The following is a 24,034-nucleotide window of genomic DNA, read 5'->3' on the forward strand; positions in this document are numbered from 1 at the left end:
CATACATACAATAATATGTACAAAACTGTGGAAAAATATTATTGCCTTGGTGGCTTTCAAATGATCTGTGGTCAGCAAGTAAGCTATGAATGTTGAAGGTAGCAGTGAAACCACTAACTAAACTTCTGCCGTTTGACTTCCACGTCGAACAGGACAGCTGACTGAGGCTTATCAGGAAAAACACGTCTTGTTTGGAGATGAACTAGATCTATGTTCGACACACACAGCACCAGACTCTGCTTGTTTGAGCAGAACTCAATGCCCCATGTTCACGTGCAGCACTTCAGCTTCCGCCTTATGCACAGTCACATGTGGCGCCCGTTTAGTTTCACTTCCGCGTTTGAGCACAAACCATTAAATCCTTTCAATAATGCAAGCGTTTTAACGCGAATATAGTCAGAAGTTTGTTTATTCAATGCGTGATAATCGATACCACCGGATATTTTGACGTAATGCCGTTAAATATTGTTTAAAGACATTAGTGCGACAGTTTGGGAAAGAGAAGATACCCAGGCTGGGTGGACACAACTAGACAGCTAGTTAAGAGCTGTACTTTTATTTATCTGCCTTACAGTAAACACGGTCATAGGAATTCCGAAAGGTGCGTTTGTGATAAACTTTGTGCATTTCTTTCATTTGATGCATTTTAAAGATGACCGCTTATGCTAACAGCATGTTTATCTGGTTTCCTAACTAAAGTTATTCATTACCGTTTGCTTAACGTTACTTGAACTTGGATGCATGCTTTTTCAGTCATATAAAATAAACGCCACACCGTTTTTGGCATTACAACCAGGCTTTTGTTGGTTTGGCAACAATTTGTAAACATGCACAAAAATAGCATTTTCAGCTAGTTTCACCAAAATAACAGTATCTGTCTGTAGTCTTTAAAAAAATATGATTATATTTGAAGAACCAGCGATGAACTTTCACATTTGACTTTTCAGAGTGCACCTTTTTTTTGGTTAAAATCCTAAGCAATTTTGACCAAAAAATTTCACTTTTCACTAAATTAATTAAGATGTTTAATGTAGTCTCTTATGCTCATCAAGGCTGTATTTATGTGATCAAAATACAGAAGTTTTTAATATACTTTAAAATATCATTTATTTCTGTGAAGCACTGAATTTTCAGCATCATTACTCGAGTCTTCAGTGTCACATGATCTTTCAGAAATCATTCTAATATGCTGATTTATTATCAATGTTGAAACTGTTGGGCTGCTTAATATTTTTTTGGAACCTGTAATACATTTTTCTTTGATTATTTGATGAATAAAAAGTTATAACTAAATATAATTATAAATTATTTTATAAAATTATAAATGAATAAATAAAAAGTATTAATTTCCTAAAAAAAAAGAAGGAAAAAATGTACTGACCCCAAACGTTTAAGCAGTATATTGTAACAAAATTTCTATTTTCAGTAAACACTGATCTTTTTAACTTTTTGTTTATCAACGAATCATGAAAAAAGTATCACGGGTGCCAAAAAAATATTAAGCAGCACAACTGTTTCCAACATTGATAATAAATCAGCATATTAGAATGATTTCTGAAAGATCATGTGACACTGAAGACTGGAGTAATGATGCTGAAAATTCAGCTTTCACAGGAATACATTATATTTTAAAGTAGGCTATATTAAAACAGAACACTCTTATTTTAAATTGCTATAATGTTTCACAAAATGACATTTTTTTTGATCAAATAGATACAGTCTTAGCATAAGAAACTTCTTTAAAAAACGTACTGATCCCAAACGTTTTAATGGCAGTGTATACTAACTAATAGCAAAAATGCGAGTTATTATTAAATACCAAATGTTATTGGAATTAACCAGAAATTAGGACACAGTTTTTCTAAATTGTGTCCCAGAGTTCTTCACTAATCACAAAATACTCTGTGCATACTGAATCCGTATAGTGAAGTGTGTATTATATGCATATATTGTGTCAGGCTACTGTTACACTGCCCACATTTTGTGTCAATCATTAAGTAAGTCAATCATTGGATAAATTCACTGATCAGTTTTTTAATGTGCTGCCCTTTTCCCATCAGGTGTCACATGTGAAAGTCATGTTGCTGTCTCTGAGAATAATCACTCCTCTTTTTGTACTACTTGCTGGAGTGCAAGCTGAGTTCGTGACAAACAAGTGTAACCTGATTTCACAGAGCGATTCCGAGCGAAAAGCACTCCAGTTATTGGAGCCTCTCACCAATCAAAAGTAAGACGGGTTTTTTCAAGTGAATCTAGCATTCATTCGGTTTGCAGGTTGTGCTGGTCTTGTTAACTGTCTTTATATTCACTCTGAACAGCTTCACCGCAAAAGGACCGGGGGAGGAATATTTGTATATTTTTCAGGTGTGTGGAGATGCTGGCGGAATTAAGGATGCAGGTCTTGTGCAGCAAAGTAAAGGTGGAAAGCATGTTCGAATTGGGAACTACACCAAAACACGAGCTATTAGAGGAAGTATGTAACCTTGCTTGACCTTTAGAAGTGACGTGTCGCTATTTGCTGCTTTTTGCTACAGGTGGACTTTTCCTAATGTTTATTTCGTTCTTTGGTATCTCTATTATAATATAACAGTTAATTCAGATTTAATTGTTATCAGTGATAATTTATAATAACGACTACTGAATTTTTTTTTTTTCATTGTCTGGTGATTCTTCTGTGGATTGTGGCTTTTGTTTAGTTATATAGTAGCAGTTAGCAGGGATGCATTGCAAGAGAACATTGTAAATACAACCAACATTAAAAATAAAACAAACTTCAAATTGTACTAAATTACAGAACTTTTTCCAGGTGTCACAGGAAGCCTTGCTAACTCATTTTTGACCTTAGTTCTCCTTTTGTTCTTGGTGCAGGTGACTGGGTTCTGCTCTTCTATGAGGGGGGAGAGAATTATGAGAGCCACTGTTCAAAAGAGCCAAGAAGAGCTATGATTATGATTTCATGCAGTACGAGTACTAAGGTATGAACTTTTTAATGCTTTTGAAATGACAATGGACATTTTTTACTCTCTACTCCTATAATAATTAAATAAAAATGCATTTATTAATTTTTCAAGTATATATTGAATATATGATTAGATCTGGATAAGAAAGAATTAAGTGTTGTCATTGATCCTCATAACCAGTGTTGGAGGTAATGCATTACAAGTAATGCGAGTTACGTAATCAATTACTTTTTTTTTTTCAATTGACTAGTAAAGTAACATTACTTTTTAATTTACAAGAAAATATCTGTTACTTTTTCAAATATGTAAAGCCAGTTACTTTGTTTTCCCATTTATTGACTGACATGTCCCCATGTTGAGAGAAATCAGGAGTGCAAAGGCGTTGTGTGTGCTGTGTAAAAAAAGATATTTACAGTACCGTAGGTCTAGACTAAATGTGAACATGAATTTACTCTTCTCGCTTGCACAAAAACAGATTCAGTATTTCTCAATTAATAAAAACATGCAATAAATGATGCAAACCTGCAAGAATTAAATTGAACAAATATCCTTATGTATTTATTCTGTTTTTATTAACTAATGTCTTTGCTGCTGACCTATAAGGATCCAGTTCAACCATACTAATAAGCAAAAATGACTTTAGATAAACATTATATTTGTTTAGTTTTTTTGTGATTGAGGGGAAAGTGTTGAATGTTATTCTCTTGCCACCTGTTCTTCATGTAGAATGAGAATGAGAAAATGATTTACATTTCCTTCAACATGAGGCTAATTCATTTCAATTTTGGTGTGAAAGGTCTTTTACAAATTACTTTCCATAAAAAGTAATTAAGTATACAATTAGTTACTTTTTTGGGGAGTAACGCAATATTGTAATGTATTACTTTTAAAAGTAACTTTCCCCAACATTGCTTATAACATAAATATTGATTGTATTTCTGTCAACATCTGAATCTGATCCATTAGCATAGTGCGTTATCATGTTTTGAACTAAATAATTATCTCAGGTATGCAAGATTTTACCCGTACAATAACCAGAATGACCTCATAATTTCAACTGCGCTATTATTTCTTAGCTCTTATTAATTTTGTTTTTGTGTGTTTTCTTAGAATGAATTTTCAGTGGTTTTGGAGGACAATCAGAAGGATCAGGACTGTTATTACCTGTTTGAGCTGGACTCCAATCTAGTCTGTCCTGTAATCCCATCCAAACTCAGTAGCGGCTCCATAATCCTTATTATGTGAGTACTTAAAAATTCTCACAGGGATCGTTACACCATTAGAGAGAATTAAGGAGCAACATAAATGTAATACTTTACATGTAATCATGTTCCTGTTTGCTCTCCATAGTGTATTCTGCTGCCTGGCTGTGTATCTGACTGGTGGATTCCTCTATCAGCGACTGGTAGTTGGAGCCAAGGGAGTTGAACAGTTCCCTAACTATGCCTTTTGGTCAGAGATCGGCCATTTATCTGCTGTAAGTATAGTTATATATACATTTGTCTCAGTTTATCATCAGTTTTGGTCCTTTTTTTTTCTTTATGTACCAAATAATATTTTTTTTTATCCTAACAGGACGGATGCGATTTTGTCTGCCGTTCCCGTGGCAACAGAGAAGAAGCGCCCACATATAGAGGTGTTGGTACTGAACCTCTTGGGGAGGAGCCAGAGGAAAGGGATGACCATTTACTTCCCATGTGACCAAATCACATCAACCAATGAGAAGAGGCTGGACAGTTATTACGGTTTTGAAACCCAAAGAGAGATGTTCAGTTCAGCAGGCGTGTTCCTAGTTCAGAAGTGCTGCTGTTTTCGTTTTTTGTTTAGTTTTTTACTACCCAATAGCACTTATTCTCTATTTATCCCTTAAAATGTTAATTTGGTGTTTGTTAAAAGTAAAAATTTGCTAACTAGATTTCAAATATCACAAATATATTTGATTGTTTGATATTTATGACAGGATATCATCAACATGCAACACTGCCCCTGTTTTCTCTCTTTATAGGAAGTAAAAGACATCAACACTGCTTGACTGCATTACTTGTAGTTTTGTGCTGAATTTGTTTAGACTGTTTAAATCAAGTTTTACTTGTAGTATGAACCCATGTTTGATGGAACTGAAATGAATTTTTAAGTTTATGCTCCACCGACTCAATCAATTAAATGTTTAAAAATATTTTTTTTTCTATTTCCAGATTTTAAAAAATTAAGTAATATTGATTATTTGAAAAATTGGACTCACAAATATGCTTTGCTTTACATTCCAAACTAGCTATTTGTTGTGTTTGTGTGAAGAAGTTACAAGGATCTGGTGAGGCCTACCTCTTCAGCTTGTTACAGCCTGTGTGCGATGTTTCTGAATGATGTTATTAATGATAAATTGCTAACATAAAGATTATTAACAAGATACATTTGAAGAAAAGTATGCTTTCTAGAATATAAAAAGGTTTTCTGGCAGAGACCCATTTGTGGCACATTACTATTGATGATAACATGAAATGTTGGTTTTCTTTTCACTTTGCCTGCTTTATATTGCAAATGATACTTTAGTGTGGGATCTATTTCATACGGTATCAATTACTGTAAATCCTCACTGGAAACCACAGGGCAAAATTCCAGACTATGACAGAGCAGCGTTATGTTTTCCTTTCACCACTTTTGTTTAAGTATTGTTTGTTTGAATGCACTGAAGCTTTTTTTGTTTATATTTTCCCTAAACATAACCATGTCCTTGAGGAGTCAAGACCGTGAATGAGTTCAAACACCCCTGTTTTTTAGGTATATAGATCATAGCCTTACACTTATTTGCAGAATCAGGAGGAAGAGAGCTGATGGTTATCAACCCAAGCCATACATGGTGCTGTGTATAAAAGCTAGAGGCTCCTTGAAAAGCACTTCTAATCATCAGTTTGGAAATGCTGGTTTAGCATCTGCTTTAATAACTATAGAGTCCATATTAATAGCAGAACGGTATGATGCATTTGGCTTGGTTCTGATGTATTGTACTTCATGAGATACAGGCCTGTGCAAAGAGGTGACTTCACTGTTCTTGCTACTGCTTTATTCTTTACGATTTTAGTGTGGAAATATGAATTTAGTTTGCTTTGGAATTGTTGAGGAGAAAGTGTGAATAAAGTGTTTGATTACTGGTGTGTGTACGCACTTGAGTAGTTCTTCACAGTTTACATTTAGCTGGATATTTTGCTGTAGAGAAAACTGGTGGCTTGCATTAAAGCTTTAGAACTTTGTTCTTTGAGTATTTACAACTCTTTAACTAAAACACGTTTCCACACAAGCTTAATTATACATGCTTAATATTTAATATGTAGCTGCAAGTTATACATTTTATATTGGTGGTGTATATGCCATGTTGAGTAAAAAAAAAAGAGTATTATACACATTACACATACAATATCTCTTAGATTATTTTTCAGTCCCTAAAACAGACAATAGCATTAGTCATTAAAAAACAAGGAAAACTAAGAGTAAATGGTGGGTTTTGTTTGGTGCAAAAAAGGTGTACATCCAATAATAATTGTCACAAGATGTGAATCTTTGATAAATGTAATAAAATGAAACCTTGGAAGTAAACAACTGCAAGTAGTTTACTTCAAAGTTTAGTTTGGTTTAAAATATTTGAATCTGAGGAGATGTTTAATCATTTTTATTTATAGTATGTTATGTTAAATTATTGTGGGAAAATGGTGTATCTTTCATTTACTATTTAAAAGAACATTTTAAATCAGTAATTTTCAACAGTATAGCACATCATGTAATAACAGAGTAACTGAGATCTTGTACTGTGTATATGTGGCTACTACAGCTAATCAGAATTTAATTGATTATTGCTTTTCCTGTTAAATCTGCTATGATACACCACCAAGTTGTTGCTTTCTGTCCCTGTTAAGAGCCCAAATAAAACCATGCACGCTTACAATGGAATCTTTTTCTGTTTATAGCAATGATTGATTAACTAAATAATTCACTATTTAGTTTGACCTATATTGGGCTATATCACATTCAGTCTTGTAGTGTTTCATTAACTGTGTATTTCTTTATATGCAATTCAATTACCATTTTTTTGTTGGTTAAATACGTTTTTTTCTTTCTTAAAGTAACCCAAGCGGCCAGCTGATCATAGCCATGTTTGATCAATTTAGCCTTCTCAAATCATCACGACTTGCCTAAAATAAAATCTATGGATATAGCCTACTGAAACAGTTTAAACAAGCATATAACAATGTTTAAACGTTAAACCTAGATAAATGTGCGCTGCATCCAGTAGTTTGTGCGAGAGTGGAAGCTAAAGCGCAGGACATGGAGGCGCCGGCGCAATCAATTGCATTTTTTTCAATGGAAACAACTTACGCCATCATTTTTGCTCATAAAGGTAAGAGCTGCTGCTGCGGGACTCTAAACACCGTCGTCGGGCCCTTAATCGTCCTAACCTCCCCCTTTACTGGCCTCTATAACATGTGCCATGATATAGGTAGGCCTACTACACCCAAGTCTGGGAAATATGGAAACTTGCAATAAAATGTGAACAGAAATGAGACTTGTGCTGATATTTAATGGTAATTTTAAATCATGAAATTACTAAATGAACTGTATTTCTAACAATGATGTCTGTGTGGAATTACATAAACTTCAAATTTCAAATAAGTGGATGAAACAGACATCCGCCCCTTTCGTGGGCGGACGAGGCTGCGATAGGCTGTTCCTCACGTCAATCATCCGCATGCGCAATGCCTATTGGCTGCCCAGCTCCATCTCCACGCGCTGAAGTTTGTACAGAGAGACTCGGAGTGCTGTCAGTTATTTTAAAAAAGACATTTTTCGGCACGAATTCTGTTGTTTCGCGTGTTGCGTCGAGAACGAAGACGAAAGACAAAGAGAAAATTAATTTTAAAGGATGAATTTTGCATCGAGAACAACAAAGCTCGCACTTGTGCTAGCACTTGACAGCTAATAGTGTTGTGTAGCTTGTTGTTAATTTAATTTATTTTTTATCGCGCGTAAACTTCATAAACAGCCTAGGAAAGGATCACAAAACGATTTAAGCTGCAATTTAGCAGCTGGCCTGCTTTTATTATAAATTTAGTGTCAGCAGTGTTATATATTGACAGTTGTGTTATTTGTTTTGATTAGCATGCTAAGCTAGTTTGCAGCGCGAGCTGGCATTCATCATTCTGGATTTACACCAAATCAGCCTCACCATTCGTACCTCATCACCATCGTCATCATCATCATACATCAGTGTGTCATCTACTGTCATCTTCACACGGCAAGAACTGTACTAAAACAGGTAAAGTAAACCTTGTAGCCTTTATAACTTGTTGAGACTAGCAGGACACTGTGGAGGCATGCGGATCACTTGAGCCTCCTCACCTGTGTGTGTGTATATGATCATAAAGACATAATGAACATAGACTGGAAGGTCACTGTCACCCCAAATTAAAAAGAAAAACCTAATAAATTAAATTTGATAAATTATCAGCTCTATTCAAAAATGCCTAGTTAAAACTTAAGATCTGTTTGCAGTGACTTTGACAGGTGCATGGTAATATTAAAGTAGTAGTAACATTTTTGAATGAAGGCAACACAACAAATACGACATATCTGAATACTTCATAAAAATCAATAATGTAATTGTTTAATTTTCACATTACAATAATATAATCATGATAATTGCAGTTTTATATATTTATATACATGTGCATATATATCACGTATGTATGTGTGTATATATATATATATATATATATATATATATACAGAAGCCTATAATTTAATATGCAATAATATTAAATTAATTCAAATTCCAGTGTCGCCTCCAGTTTCACTTATCATTGTTTTAAATAATGTTTTATAAACATTTTTATTTGTATATAATTTTATATTTTTATAATTGTTATTTTAACACTTTTGTTAAATGTTTAAAAAAAATGTATTAAAAAAAGAAAACTAAAGTTACTTTATATAAACTGTTTGTTGCAATGGGTGTGTTTTGTAACTCACTTTCCTTTTTTAAACTCAGAGGTTCATCATGCTGGGAGATTGTGGCATGAAAGAATGGGAGAGACTAGCGCTCAGGAAGAACTCTGTCACAATTCTGCAGGACTTAGTGGTGGATGATCTGCTGATCCAGTGTCTGCAACAAGATGGAATCCTTACAGAAAACATGGCTGAAACCATTATGGTACGTGTAAAGTATTAGTACTAGCGTAATGTTAGTTATATATTGGATAGATCTACACGGAATCTGTGTTCAATATATGCTTTCAGGCTAAACCAACATCCCAGGGCAAGAGTCGTCGTTTGTTGTTTCTTTTGCCTAAACGTGGCCCTCGAGCCTTCAGCAGCTTCTGTGCTGCTCTTACGGTGACAGAGCAACAGCATCTCTGCAGACTGCTCATGGACTTCACCGAGAAAGATGTGAGTTGGTGCCTTCACTTCAGAATCACACCCACTTAGACTGACTTGACAGGTTTCTATAAAAACATAATGGATGCAATGATCATGCAATGAGGGACCAGAAAAGTCTTCTTCAGCAAAGACAGCACATCTGATGAGAACCAGGGAGACAGATGTGCTTTTTATATTGAACATTTTATATTGGTTTCTAAACACTATATATCATAAACTATATTAGGCAAGTATGGGTCACCATACTTGGCTGAATGTCACTTCACTCATTTTCTTGTCCATAGTACAACATTTTCTCAAGACAATAAGTGGCAGGAGGAGTTGTGGGATCAGTCTTATGACCATAGAGATGTATAGAAATCACACCACCCACAGAGGTCAGAGCTGGGTCAGTGGAATAAAAGAGAGGGAAAGAGTAGGACAAAAGGGGAAGTTACAATGCAGCAACGTCAATATTATGCACCAGTTTACCACACCCAAACTGCACTGATTCTTTCAGAAAAACTAAGCAAATACAAACTATCCTTTACTTAGTTTTAGTGGGTAATGATCTGACTGTAACTGTCAGCATGGCGTATGTAGTCAGTGTAGCAAAGTGATTTTCTTTTTTTCTTTTTTATCTTCACAGAAAAGCTTTTCAGAGCCATCGCTGTCTCTTCCAACTCAGGAAAGTGTTATACCTGCGAAAAGAGTCCAGACTCATGGTGAGCCCTGTACAGTGTGTGTGTTTGTGTAGAAAGTCAGTTTTAAAATGAACACTTGTCAAGCTAAGATAAACCAGGCTCTGTGCGTACAATGATGAAATTTATGTTGTTCACACTCTAAAAATCTGGCACTGCTGTGCAAATGGATACAGGACTACTTATCAAAGACTTTTTAAAATTGGCGATTAATTCGCTGGAGGTGTGCTGTTTTGTCTGTTTTTTTCTTTGTGTGGTTATTACGTAATACACACAGCCATATGTATGTGATTTCCAGCAAAATCTGTCCTGAAACTCTTAAAATCATTGTTATTGGTTTGTCAAAGTGTATTTATTTTAGGTGCCAAGGCTATATTTACAATGTTTTAATTTAATATTTAATTTTGTGTCAGCCTTATTTCAGTTACCAATAAATATATTTAGTTAAAAGTTGTAGTTTTAGTTAGAAATAACAATGCTTGTTTACATTAAATGTTACATTTAGTGCTTTTGGCCAATCAAAATTTTAGAAGAAAGTACAGTACATAAAAGCAGTTTGTTAACTTATGTTAGATGAGCATCATATTTTTGAGCTAAATGGGGTTGTTTTTGTTTTAGAGTGCATGGAGATGTGTTTGGATGCCGACTCTCCCGTGACCACAGCTGTTCTTCCCTGCACGCCGGAGTTTTACCAGTCCCATAGATCACAGGTACAAGGACACAAACCCTATTGCTTTGCACACTCACACACAGCCCATTTTATTTGCATGTATTTTACGCTATGTTAGCACAGTGTGTAACCTCTATGCAAATGTCTTTCCTTTCAGGCATACCCGATGCGCTCCTGCCCGCGAGGTCTGGCCCTGGTACTGAGTAATGTGAGGTTTGACTCAGCTAACATGGATTTAGATGTCCGGAGGGGAGGAGAGGTGGATGAGGAGACGCTGAGGAGACTTTTCACGGAACTGGATTTCACAGTCAGCCTGCACAAAGACCTAACGGCAGAGGTGAGTTAGACACGCTGACAGAGTCAGACTGCACTGCGAAGCAGTCATTTATTAAGTGTTTGATTTGTTTTTTTCAGGCAATGCGCAGGTGCCTAGAGCAGTTTGCCCAGCGGCAGGAGCATGCAGTGTATGACTGCACTGTTGTGTGTTTACTGTCACATGGAGTTGAGGGATCTGTCTATGGCACTGATGGACAGCTGCTGGAGGTGCGCTTGATTTTATTACCTAATTCTTATGAGGTGATGCACCAAAATTTTGGCAACCGAAAATTTTGGAAAGGCCAAAATCATTGGCCAAAACACTGGTGATTAATTAGCGTTTTACTGATTTTGTCAAAATGCATTATTTTATATAGTCACTATATTTTAATTACTACATTACTTAATGTATGTTCAATTAAATCTGTAATGAAAAGTTTTTGTTACAGCCACCATTTAAATGTTTGTATTTCAATGACAAATCAGAGTAGAAACATAATTCTGTTATTAAATATTTGACATAAAAACTGTGTGCAACTTGTTTTTTAAATAAAATTGATTAATTAGGTAACACTTTATTTTAAGGTGTCTTTGTTACACAGGTTACATATAATTACTATTATAATAACAATTAATTATGCATAATTACATGCAAGTAACCATGAGACAAACCCTAATCCTAACCCTCAATCTTCAGCTAAATGAAAACTTAATTTTGATTTAAAAAATGCAGTAATTTTAATACATTATATTTATTACATTGTTTACATACATTAATACAGAAGATTCTTTTACATATCAGAGTTTCAAACATCTCTCTCTCTGTCTCTCAGCTGGACTGGGTGTTTGAGGTTTTTGATAACTCCCGCTGCCCTCTGCTCCAGAATAAGCCAAAGATGTTCTTCATTCAGGCTTGTCGAGGAGGTGAGTTACTGGTGATTAACCAGTCATTGTTGATATATTTTTAAACATAGACTACCAGTCAAACATATGGGCACACTTGACTGACTATTAAAATTAATGTTTTTGTTAATTGAAATAAAGCTGAAATAAATAGTATAAAAAGTATAAATATTAGATTGAAAAACTTAATAAGAAGAATGTTGCCTTGATAACTAACCAAAATAATGTTTAAGTTGATGTGATGAGATGACTAAAATTAAAACTGAAATTAAATAAATGATAATAATAATCAAAATTCCAAAAGCGCATAACAAAATTACTAAAACTCAAACTAAAATTAAAATGAAACTTCGAAAATTTAAAAATAATATATACTATAGTATAAATAATACTAAAATAACATTGGACTGACTTTGCCCTTTTATCTTATTTCTCCTTATTTTAAAAATTACTTAATCACTTCAGTGTTTGAAATTATTTTTGTATACAAATAGAAACATGAACAGTGTATGAATATCTTTCCAAACAATATTTTTTATTATTATTGGTTAATAGACATGGTTTGACTGGTAATGTATTTTTTTTAAATAAAATATTAAGTATGTGTTGAGTAATAAATAGTAGTAGACACATTTATTGAATACTTTGAAAGTGAAAATAAGAAATATCCACCAATTAATTGATTGTTTCAGTTCTTCATATGAGGTAAAGATGCACAATTATGTGCCTCATGCCAAAATCCAGTCTCTGAAGCATATTGTATGGAAGTGTGTTGGTTTTAATTAATTGAGGAATTAGTTTTATTCAGCTGAAGCATTTAAATAGGTTTTTAATAAAGTCAGTTTAAAAAAACTAGGTTGTAAAAGAGCTTTATTGTATACCTTTATTGTATTTAAAATTGGAAATGAAATATAAAACTAACACACAAGCAAACAAACATTTCTTTCTGTTTCAGAGGAGATGGACAACGGCGTGGACCAGTTGGATGGTCAGGAACGGACTCAATCTCCAGGCTGTGAACAGAGGGATGCTGGCAGAGAGGGGGAGAGGGATGACAAAGAGAGGGAGGAGAAAGACCGGGAGAGACTGAGAGTCAAACTGCCTCAGAGATCCGACATTATCTGCGGCTTTGCCACCCTCAAAGGTTTCAGTGTGTACACATTGTTGTATCTTCATCTGATTTTCTTACCATTCATCATGTCATATGTCACAGATTGTGCAGATTGCTAAAGTTTTGTGTTTCAGGCACTGCTGCAATGAGAAACACCAAGAAAGGGTCCTGGTTCATTCAGGAACTAAATGGTGCAATCAGACAGAGAGCCAACAACACACACCTGGCAGACATTCTTGTGCAGGTAAATAGTTTTAGTATACTGTCTTTTTTTGAATGCAATGATTTATTGTATGGCCTCTATCTAAACACTGTTAACACGTTGGCACATTGATGTTGAATTCATTGATATCCATGCAAAATCAGATCTTTATGATAAAGTGTTTTATAAATTTGACAACTTGTTACAGCTTAATCATGAAAAGCCTGACATGAAATTAAAGTCAAGTAAGTTTTTTTTGACATTGAACAGTTAATTAAACATTGAGAGAAAATCTAAAAGTTAGTTTTTTATGTGTAACAAAGGAAACCTAAGTTTCCGTGATCTGAAGAGGGATGAATTATACTTAAAGGCATTTTACTTGCTAAAAAGTATAAATTATCATTCAGATAACAGAAGGCATGTAGAAGATTGTGCAACAGTGTTTTCAGCAAAGTTTTGATTGTGTTGATTAATTTAGAGGCCTAAAATATAATTATTTCAAATATAATAAAAAATAGTTTCATATAAAATCTGATAAAGTAGGCTTAATATGGTTAAAATGTATTTTGCTCTCTCTGTTGTTCTTTACAGGTCAACAGTCGAATTAAAAGCAGAGAGGGATATGCACCTGGTTCAGCCCATCATCGCTGTAAAGAGATGTCAGAGTTCACCAGTTCCCTCTGTAAAGACCTCTACCTCTTCCCTAAGTACTACCCCAACAACTAGACACACACACACACTCCCCAGGCACGAAGCACACGCAGAACATACTGCCCTCAGAACTGATTTTGAGATCAGTGCACGTGTGTACATCCATCACCAGCTGTACGCTCAGCACACAGCACGCAACACACAACTCCATTTGTTGTTTTTGGGATTTATAGGGGGAGATTGGTGTTAAAAATAACCCCAAATTAAATATATTTTTTATTCCAATTTTTTTTATTTTATTCAACAGCTGTATAAAATGCCACAGAATTACCCTTTTTTTAAGCCAACATTTTATAAGTCTTGTTTTATCAGATTTATTTTTATGTTTGTTTTCGATTTACTTTGTACAGTTTTGTTTCTCAGTAATTCATGTTTTGTATGTTTTGTAAATGTGGAGCATTTTTATAGCCAACCCATAAACTTGTTGGTATATTCAGAGCAGCTGTCACATACACGGTTGTATGCATACACATGCATACTAACATTGTGCCAGTACTACACTAAACCCCTCCATACCATTTCAGTCATTGGATTGGAGCAGAGCAGATCTGTTCTTACTTTATCTTTGGTTTCCTCAGTGCAGCTTTGCATGCATTGTATCAACATCAGTATAACTTTAAATTAATGTTTTTTTTGTAAGTACTGTGGCATGACATCTGTTAATTTTCTTTAGTAACCCTGTATTCACCATGGCAGCTTTATTGAACTTTAATAGGGCTTCCTGACTCAAAGTTAAAAGTTAAACTATTTCTCCATTTTGGTTGGCATATAATAGTTAAAACATTACTAAGATGCATATCAATACACTTGACCATTCTACAGATATTTGTGCAATTCCAAAACCTACAGATTCCACTTGCATTCCAAATGGTGTTTCCACTCATTTTCAATGTGGAGTATTGTCAAAATGAAATTTATATATCATAATTCATAATTATGCCTGTACATATGTATGTTTCTTTTACTCTTGCATATTACTTTTCACTTCAAACATTCTGTGTGCCAACCAATGCAGGTTACAGACTGAAAGTATGCTGTTTAGCTGAAAAGCCTGCAGGTGGCGATAGAGAGCTTTTGTACTTCATCAGCTCACCTTGTGTCATTTGGAGGTTCCAGGGTTTAGACACAGTCTTCCTGTTCTGCACACACACAATGCTATTCCTCCTGGGAATGTGAAGTGTAAATTTGAGTGTGCTGTTTTCCATCTGTGTATGTGTCTTCCTGATCCAGTATGCATGACCTTTAGGTTAAAGGTCATACCTTTGACCTTTTGACACTGCCATGGCATCCATTTCACACTTGTCACCTTTAGCATAGGTTATCACTCAACATGATACTTTTATTTTACTGTATTTTATTTTTACTGTTTTAGAAGCCACAATGTTGGATGTAAATGTACACTGTTCATGCTGATATTGCTTTCAAGCAACTGTTGCTTTGTAGAGTTTTATTTTGATATTTTAACTGATAAGCTTCTTTGAACTGGGTGAATAATATGGGCGTAGGTTCATGTTAAACAAACATTAGAAACCTAATTATAAAGTGAGGGGCTGGTGCAGATAAATAATTTATAAAAGATTACTTTCATAATGGGAAAAAGTGCCATGATTATTTAGAAAAAAAAGTATTTAAAAAAAATTACTGGTTATTTGATGAAATGCTAGTTATTTTCATCAGTCATAAAAAAACAAAAACAAATCTAAAGTAAGAAACAGAAAATGTATATGCTAGGAAAATGTATTAATTTCAGACCCAAAGTTTTGCTATACTGTGTTTGTAAGTATTTTGTTAATCCTGCAGTCATTCCATTGAGAGAACGCCAGCACATATACAGTACGTTCTCCAAAAACCAACCTAACTTTGTTTTAAACAACTCCCCTAACTGTATTTATAGATAATCAATGTATTTCTCAGGCTGTGTTCACCTGGTTTTGAATGTGTGTTCAGAATTGTAATGGTGAAAGCGTTGTGAAATTCAGCCCTTCAGGTTCTATTTGTGGTAACAAATGTTTAAAAGTTCCTCTATGAAGGTATTAAAAGCAACAATGGACATAGACACATATTATATAATCCAGTCCCTGCCAGACGAGTGCCTAGCAAACTTGATATTAAATGGTTACTCACTGCCTTTTTCATCTGTACTAACCAACTATGAAGGGTGCTTAAAGAAACTTTAGGGAAACTGTAATTTTTGTATTTTTGTAATGCAAAAGCTGCAATAAAGAAATACTGTTTCAAAGACCTTTGACTTGTGTTGTGGATTTCTTACTATAGTTGTGTGTTTGAGTTTGAGTGTATTGTCTGGTTGGTTATAATTGAGTGTCAGCCATGGTGGATGTTATTCTCTGTATTGAGTTGTTTAGTATTAGATGTCTCTCACTCCCTCTCCCTCTGTTTTTCAGAGTTGTCTTCGGCTTCCGTGGTGATGCATTTTTATCTGCGTGCTCAGGTTTCTCTGTCCTGCCGCGGTCGTCATTGTACCGATCCCGTAACACCTACCCATCTGACCTGTTAGCGTGACTCCAGCACTGAAGCCTTCGCCGCAAGGCCCAGATGGTATGTATATAAATGCGTGGAGGATTACTTTAATCACTTTATTTATCTTTAAGCTTTATTTAGTTGTCCACCGAGGTATATCCTGACCAATCAATTTGCAGACCCAGTTGTGATATAAAAAGCGACAACCTACACAATGTATTTCAGAAGTCACGAAAGATCGTATATGAGGTTTTGCTGCACTTTTAGCTCAACAGATCAGCGGATGCTTCACTCGGACGTCTCTCTAGGGTAATGCCTGTAAACGTTTCGGACTCTAGAAGCCATGAGTTGGCAGAGAGTTTACATATTCATCAGCCCGTTAATCAGAGTAGTGGTTGAATCACAGCAAGAGTGTGTTGTATTTTAAGACTGTGCGGGGCATCTGAGTTTCCTCGCTGCTGCATTGAATGCTGTTGTATCGGGTCACGTTGCCCATCCACCCCCCCCCCCACCCCCCCAGCTCCTTCCAAAACGCATACTCACTCATCATGTTACACGGGTGCCCCCGAGGGGGTGGTGTCCTGTCAAAAAACACCCGTGCTCGCCAAAAGGAACAAAAACAAGAAGAGGTGGAAGTAAAACGGAAATCCAGCTGGGAGGGGTTCAGGCCCGCAGATAGATGGGGAGGCATGTTGCCGCTAGTAACGGCTGAGAGTGGGGATGTTGTTAATGTGAGATGAGGCGGCGATTAGCCTTGTGCCGCAGCTAAGAACAGACAAGCAAATCTGGACCTGTATTATCTATTTAACACAAAACACAAGTACGCTCATTTGAGCTCATCTGTTTCAGTCACTCTCTTGTGTGTCTCTTAACTTGTGTTTTTATTCACTACAAAACACTTCGTAGTGATTTTTTTTCAAAACTGTTTTTTTTTGCCCTCTTCATCAAATTGATCCTTATTTATTTACTATATCCTGACAGTGCTTGTTTTAGGATTTGAATCATACGTTTCATGTTGACTACAGAATGTGTCGATAAAAGGAATGGTCACCTAACAAGAAGTTATTGCTAACACTGCAAAACTGACAAAAATCTGTTAATATTTCTATACCTAGTTCTGAAATACTAATATTAGAGCATTTCATAAGTGTGTTTTAGAACACTGGAAAAGTTGTGTAAATGAATCACATTTTCTTAATTCTAAAGTCTTTTATTAGTTAGAAATAATCTTTTTTGAATTTGATATGTAAAAATATTTTAGTAACAATTTACAGTAAGGTTCTGTTTTTTAACGTTAGTTTATGTCAGCTAACGATGTCAAATACGTTTGAAGCATTTATTAATCTTCGTTAATGGTGATTTTAACATTTACTAATACATTATTAAATTCGAAAATTGTATGTTATTATTATTAATATTATTTAATAGACCTACACTAACATGAATGTACAATGAGCAGTTGTATTTTTATTAACGGACTTTAATAAAGATGATTAAATACTGTAATAAAAGTATTGCTCATTGCTAAAGAGTTAAGAATTGGGACCTTATTGTGAAGTGTTACAAGTAATTTTTATATTAATATTTTATAAACTTTTCTGTTATTCAGGTAATTTTCAGACTTTTATCCAGTTAGTTATAGTGCAATTTATTTATAGTTTTTTTTTTTTTTTTTTTTTTTTGGAAGTCCTGGTTTCTTTCAAAGTTATGATTCCTAGGCCTGGAAAGGAATCAAAATTTATAAAAACGTATAAAGTAAGTTAAAGAAAGTTATGTAAATTTTCATAGTATTTCTCCAAATCTCTGTTAATTTAATTTATTAAAAATGCTATCCATTTGTCGCAAATCACTGTAAAAATAATATAAAATAATTCTGTGGGAACCCAGAATATTAAAGGTTTCCCAGAATATTTCTACAATTCCAAATAGAATTACAGTTAATTTAAGATGTACCTTTCCAAGGTTTTCTCGGTCACGGAATAAGTCAGCTAAAATTAGTTCTAAAATAGTGATTTTTAGGTTGTGCAAATGTTTTGAAAATTAATAAAACATTACCATTTCATGGAAATTTCTTACTAACGTATTGCTGTTTGTGAGTGCAATCTTTATAAATGAATTTAAAATCCTTATCCCGTACTCTAGCATAGGAAATATTCTGGAAACTCGAAGCTCAAAATGATTGAGAACCCTGACCTTTGTGTTACCAGCTTGCCAATATACCAAATTTGCCAATACCATGTATTGGACAGAAACTATGGATACCATGGTAATGTTTTGAAAGGGTTGTGAATATCTGCATGTTTGTGATGTGTTTGCTTTCTTTGCGCCTCCAGAAGTGTTGTTCCTGCAGTGTATGACAGGTAGGCCGTCTCTGTTCCAGAGTATCTAATTGAAGAATCACACCTCTCAGCATTTTTCTTGCAAGTGTGTGTTGCGGGTACTGTAACATAAGAGTGAGACAGCGTGTGTATCTCGCTCTTTGAGCGGGGTGGTGTGTGTAACTGAATAAACGGGTAAGAGTCGGTGAGTGTATGTGTTTCATATGCTGTAACACAGGAGTGAGACTGTGTGTGTTTATTTTTGGCTCAGTGCGAGCGTGTCGATGGCTGCCGATGCGTCGCAAAGGAAAGCTCTGAGATACCAGCAAACCCTGGTCAGTCACTATCTTTCTGTGCCTCTTTCTCTCTCCCGTTGTTTTGTTGTCTTACGCTGAGGCGTTTTGCTGTCTTGCTTTTGGTGGGTGGCTTGCTGAGGTTTGTCGTGGTCAGTCTGGTCTGTTCTAACCTAGAAACGCTTGTCTGCCCAAAATATGACTCTTAAAATAATGGGTCTCAAAGACTTTCACTTCACTAGCCTGGGCTTTAATTGATTTTCCATTCTATTCTTAGTGGTGGCGACACACATGGAGCTCACTGGGCTGTTCTAGCACAACTCATGAATAGGTATGAGAATTGTCGTAACCTGTGTCAACACCCTGCTGATTAAAGACAATCTGTGTCGTAAACTTGCATTAGAGTCAATACAATGGATTTATCAGATGCTTCTTGGGAGAGAACCTTGTTTGCGTGTTCTGCTTTCCACCTCCTTGCTTTTTTAACACTTGTCATTTTATGATTACTTCAGGCAGCTTCCCGTTGCAGCATTTTCTGTCCGAAATCTGTTTACTGGCATCATTTGGAGTGGAAAAAATCTCAGGTTCTATAAAAGTTCTATAAAACACCTCAAATGCCCTTGAGGTTTATTTGCAATGTTGTAGACTTGCTGAACTAAGCAGATGTGTGGACCAAACCTCGTGATTTGGGTGTATTCATGCTAACCTACGCACTATATCTCTGCTGCTATACGCTAGCAGAAACCTGAGCATGCAGGTTAAATATACGCCTGGCCCTGCTGCTCTCGATGGCCGCTATACGGCCGAGAGGAACGTATGGTCAGCTGGTCAGGTGCATTGAGCTATTTGTTAGAGTTTGGTTCTATTGGACAGCTTGTTAGGAAGGGCCTTATTAGGATTCTATTAAAGTAAAAGGAAATAGATTGAACACAAAAGGTCAAGTGTCAGACGAAAGCGCAAGAGAATAGTCGTAAATTTGGTGCGTGGGAAAGTGAGACGAGGGGGCGAAAGAGCGTCAATTCTTTAGCTGTCAGTTTTGCACTGTCACAAGTCATTAAGTTCCCACACACAGGCTCCCCTCAAACTTCCATTTCTCCACCTGTCTTCCTCTCTTCTCTCGCTGGCGAGTTCCCACATCAATTTTCCTCTCCTGCCGCACAATATGGGAAGATCGCCAGGGCCGGGAGCTTTTTTTAACCTCTGTAAATTTTACGCATAAACACATTACTGCCCCTGCCGTCCCCTTTCTGTCTGTCTCGCACACTCAGGAGATTTCTGTAGGAAAATGATCCAGTCGGAGAAAAACTTGATCAGTAGCCTTATAGGCTTCAAGTGAATGTTTTCTTCTTTATAATCAAATTTAATACACTATTATTCTGTTGCTGCTGAAAGAGTGTTTTTCACTCAATATATTATTACAAATATGTGTGTGTGTGAATTTGCCAGAATTTACATCATTCACTACCCTCTCCCTCCTTCATTTTTTAAAGTTAGACATCAACTTTCTTAGTATTCCTCAATCTATTCACTCATAATCACCGTAAGCATAAAACAAAAGAATATCATAAGCAAAAATTGAACTGGTTTGAATGGCTATACTGCAGAGCAATTACCGTATGCCATAAAATACAAATGTAACTGTCATTTGATGGTGGATGTGGTGAATAAGCTGCCAGCGATCAAACTATTGATTTTGAAGTCATTGAAAATGGTAGTTTTGCGATATGTTTGAGATTGTGAATATGAGTCAGATGCTGAATGTACTGTGGAAGTGCGCTCTTACGATGGCGGCGATGGTACAATCATCTGCTCAAATTGAACCCTTCGAAGTTTCAAAAGGTAACAAGATATGCTTTATATCAAGAGAGTTTTATGCTATTGCAGCAGTTAGAGATCCATCCGTGCTGGATATATAGGTCCGGGTCGCTAAAGACCCGTATATGTAATAATGGTTGGCGAAACATTCATGCATTTAAGGGATAGTTCACACAAAAATAAAAACTTTGTCATTAATTAAGACCTTCGTTCATCTTTGGAACACAAATTCTGATATTTTTAATGAAATTGGAGAGCTTTCTGACCCTGTGTAGACAGCAAAGCAACTACCACGTTCAAGGCCCAGAAAGGTAGTAAGGACATCGTTAAAATAGTCTGTGTATCAGTGGTTCAATCGTACTGTTATGAAGCTACAAGAATACTTTTTGTGTGCAAAGAAAACAAAAATAAAGTCTTTATTAAACAATTTATTTTCTTTCATGTCAGTCGTTGATGCTGATGCTGATGCAGGAGCCGCCATTCTGACGTAGAACGTCCATCTCTCTTAATTCATCATCTGTATATTCTGGTTCAAATAAGTAGGGCAAAAAACTTAAATTCCACCGATACCACACAAAAATGGTTATATACCTTATATTTTACTTATATTAGTGCTTTATAATTTACACATCATAAACTATATAATATATATATATATATGATAGCTCTGAAGTAAGCTAACCCTGAAACAGAGCCTACTCTGGAGCAGATTATCTTCAGAGAGCAAATTGCAATGGTTACTTACTTACCCTGAAAGTTACCTCTGTTTTTGGAACCGAAAGTTGAGGTTATCCGCTTGCTTACCCTTAAACATACCCGGGTATGTCACATAACCTGCTTTCTGGAACACCCCCCTGGTTTATATGAATATTATTTATGTATATATATATTATGCTGCAGTAAAGCGCTTCAGTACTACGATGATTATCTCTTCAGCGCACAGTGCGAGCAGGACAAACAATAATGCAGAATATTAATTTTATATATTGAACCGTAGATACCGTACCAAACAGTCCAATGTTATATTGAGAATTGTGACATCCCTAATGTGTGCTTACAGTATACTTATCTAAAAAAGTACTGGTAATGCAAAGTAACTGCATGGTTAAGATTAGGTTTAGAGGTAGATTCAAGGTTAGTAATTACCCAGTTATTATAATTTCTGTTATAAGTACATCGTATGTACACGCGTAAAATAAAGTGCTACTGACATTTCTCAAATTTCTTCTTTTGTATTTCACAGAAGAAAGTCATGAAGTTTTGATGTGAGTAAATGATGGCACAATTTAAACGGAGTGTCTATTTGCACTAAGTGAAAATAACCCGCCTTGTTGGCAGAGGCTATTTACACTAACTCCGCCCACCACCATGGGGTTGGGCTGGACAACATTACAAAAGACGCCTTCGAATACTTGTTCTGCTCCCTTTTCACATTACATATCACATCAGAAAGGCATTTATTTTCTAAAAAATTAAGGAACTATTTGAAAAGTGGATATAAAGTTTCACACAGGTGTTTATTGGGTTACGAGTAAGTGTAGGGAGGGATTTATTGTACCAATAAGGTGGCTTCCATTTAATAATTTTAATAAAAATGATAATTTACACTCGATACTTTATTATGGTGTACTGTTTCATAATGTATTACAATAATTAGGTGCAGATATCTGCCACTATTTGCACTAAGAATAAAGAAAATCCTAAGAAACTGCTAAGAAAACACTGCTATTTTTACGTAGTGTACATAGAATCGATCCCTATTTAGTGTAAATAGAATATAGCCAAGAAGGTACTGCTATTTTCACGCAGTGTAAATAGAAGTCATTGCTATTTGCACTTATTGTATATAGCATCGATCACTATTTTCACTTAGTGTAAATGGCATGTATCTCTATTTACACTTTAAATGGCATGTATCTCTATTTACACTAGGGGATCTGTCCGTTTTATGAGGGAATGAAGTGATCGTTCACCCAAAATGACAATTCTGTCATCGTTTACTCACAATCATGTCAGTCTCAACCTGTATGGCTTTCTTCTGTGGAGCACAAAAGACATTGGACAGCATTGATTCTACAGAAGAAAGTAAGTCATAGGGGTTTGGAACAAATGAGGGTTAGTAAATCATGATATAATTTTCATTTTTGAGCAAACTGTCCCTAAAAATGCTGAATGGTTTCTGTGAGTGTGAGGCTTAGAGTTGGATGATGGAAATTATAATTTGCTTGGTGTGAAACAAAAGAAGTCAATGGAAAGTTTCCACCATGATGGAAAAACTAATGATGGTGTCTGGTCTTAGATGAGCGATGTATTCGTTTACAGCAGTGTTTGCTCATACTAATGTTAAACAGCACCGCGTGTTGTTTTTAATGGTCACACTTAAGTGATTTCACTTCCAGGTCAGGCAGCTGCGGATGACCTCTTCTTTAGCACAGAGGCCTCTGGGAGTCTGACTGCTGATTGACAGCAATGAACAGGCTGAGAGTCAAATGGAGAGAGTGGAGGAAGTGTGCAGGAGATAAAAGGGTTGTTGCCTTTGAACTTTCACTTCATTATTGGGCAGAAATGCAAATAATAATGTTTTGGGGATGAATTTGCATATTCCTGGGGTCTTGTGAACTGCAGACTACAGACTGCTGAAATATCCAAATTCAAACAAGGTTGTTTACCAACTCTTTTTGCTTAAGGTTGTGTCCTGTTTTTCTGGGTTGACACTTATTAATAACTTTATATAATTATGGATAAGTAGAAAATGCTCAACTCTTTAGTAGTTTATGTACTTTCAAATATGGGCATGCTGTGTGAAAATATGTAAAAACGTATTTTTTCTTTATTTAAATTTACATAATCGAATTAGTCTGTTTTGTAGCCTGATTTTTATTTTATTTTTTTTACCATGGACAAAGTCTAGTCCACTTTAAAGAGACCTTTTTTACGTGATGTGTTTAGGGTGTAAATTGTTGATAGGCTGGTGTTAAGAAAATAGCACAGCACTGTCAGTCCATGTTGGGTCTCACAGAAAACACTACATAAATGTGTGTTCACTTCATAACCAGAATATGTGTCCAAAAGTAATAATAATACAGTTTATTTCAAAGACTCGGGGAACAAATCTGAATCTGCAATTCTTTTACATTTTTTTAGAAATGTAT

The 24,034-nt window shown here is 35.4% G+C and overlaps 3 protein-coding genes across 6 annotated transcripts in view; all 3 read left to right on the top strand.

The window, feature by feature from the left end:
- Positions 1-124: 124 nt before the first annotated feature.
- On the top strand, positions 125-6,112 carry LOC306877952 (cation-dependent mannose-6-phosphate receptor-like). The gene is made up of 7 exons (XM_079430018.1): positions 125-601; positions 2,061-2,227; positions 2,319-2,473; positions 2,869-2,975; positions 4,071-4,201; positions 4,311-4,437; positions 4,536-6,112. The coding sequence occupies exons 2-7, from the start codon at positions 2,079-2,081 to the stop codon at positions 4,659-4,661; spliced, it is 795 nt and encodes a 264-aa protein (XP_079286144.1). The 5' UTR covers positions 125-601; positions 2,061-2,078; the 3' UTR covers positions 4,662-6,112.
- Positions 6,113-7,688: 1,576 nt separating this feature from the next.
- LOC306877949 (caspase-2-like) lies at positions 7,689-16,220 on the top strand. 4 transcript variants are annotated; one of them, XM_079430010.1, is made up of 12 exons: positions 7,689-8,265; positions 8,998-9,159; positions 9,246-9,395; positions 10,015-10,090; positions 10,685-10,776; positions 10,894-11,073; positions 11,151-11,279; positions 11,885-11,975; positions 12,910-13,104; positions 13,200-13,309; positions 13,859-13,974; positions 14,994-16,220. In XM_079430010.1, the coding sequence occupies exons 2-12, from the start codon at positions 9,007-9,009 to the stop codon at positions 15,022-15,024; spliced, it is 1,323 nt and encodes a 440-aa protein (XP_079286136.1). In that variant the 5' UTR covers positions 7,689-8,265; positions 8,998-9,006; the 3' UTR covers positions 15,025-16,220. The 4 variants fall into 4 exon arrangements, with proteins under 4 accessions (XP_079286136.1, XP_079286137.1, XP_079286138.1 ...); XM_079430011.1 differs by having other exon boundaries at positions 12,910-13,098; positions 14,994-16,214; XM_079430012.1 differs by lacking the exon at positions 14,994-16,220 and having other exon boundaries at positions 13,859-14,094.
- A 2,838-nt stretch (positions 16,221-19,058) lies between these two features.
- The window catches only part of LOC306877947 (chloride channel protein 1-like), a gene marked incomplete at its 5' end in the record, with an annotated part of 35,405 nt that continues 30,429 nt past the window's right edge, over positions 19,059-24,034 (top strand). The window contains one exon of the mRNA XM_079430007.1: positions 19,059-19,109. Coding sequence (XP_079286133.1) covers positions 19,059-19,109 — 51 coding nt within the window. The remainder of the gene's footprint in view (positions 19,110-24,034) is intronic.

Source organism: Barbus barbus, assembly GCF_936440315.1.
Source record: "Barbus barbus genome assembly, chromosome: 12".
Taxonomy (NCBI): Eukaryota; Metazoa; Chordata; class Actinopteri; order Cypriniformes; family Cyprinidae; genus Barbus; species Barbus barbus.

Coding starts and splice junctions, on each gene's coding strand:
- LOC306877952 (XM_079430018.1), top strand. CDS start 2,079: ATGTTGCTGTCTCTGAGAATAATCACTCCTCTTTTTGTACTACTTGCT. Junction 2,228..2,318: donor GAGCCTCTCACCAATCAAAA/GTAAGACGGGTT, acceptor CACTCTGAACAG/CTTCACCGCAAAAGGACCGG. Junction 4,438..4,535: donor AGATCGGCCATTTATCTGCT/GTAAGTATAGTT, acceptor TTATCCTAACAG/GACGGATGCGATTTTGTCTG.
- LOC306877949 (XM_079430010.1), top strand. CDS start 9,007: ATGCTGGGAGATTGTGGCATGAAAGAATGGGAGAGACTAGCGCTCAGG. Junction 10,091..10,684: donor GAAAAGAGTCCAGACTCATG/GTGAGCCCTGTA, acceptor TTTTTGTTTTAG/AGTGCATGGAGATGTGTTTG. Junction 10,777..10,893: donor ACCAGTCCCATAGATCACAG/GTACAAGGACAC, acceptor CTTTCCTTTCAG/GCATACCCGATGCGCTCCTG.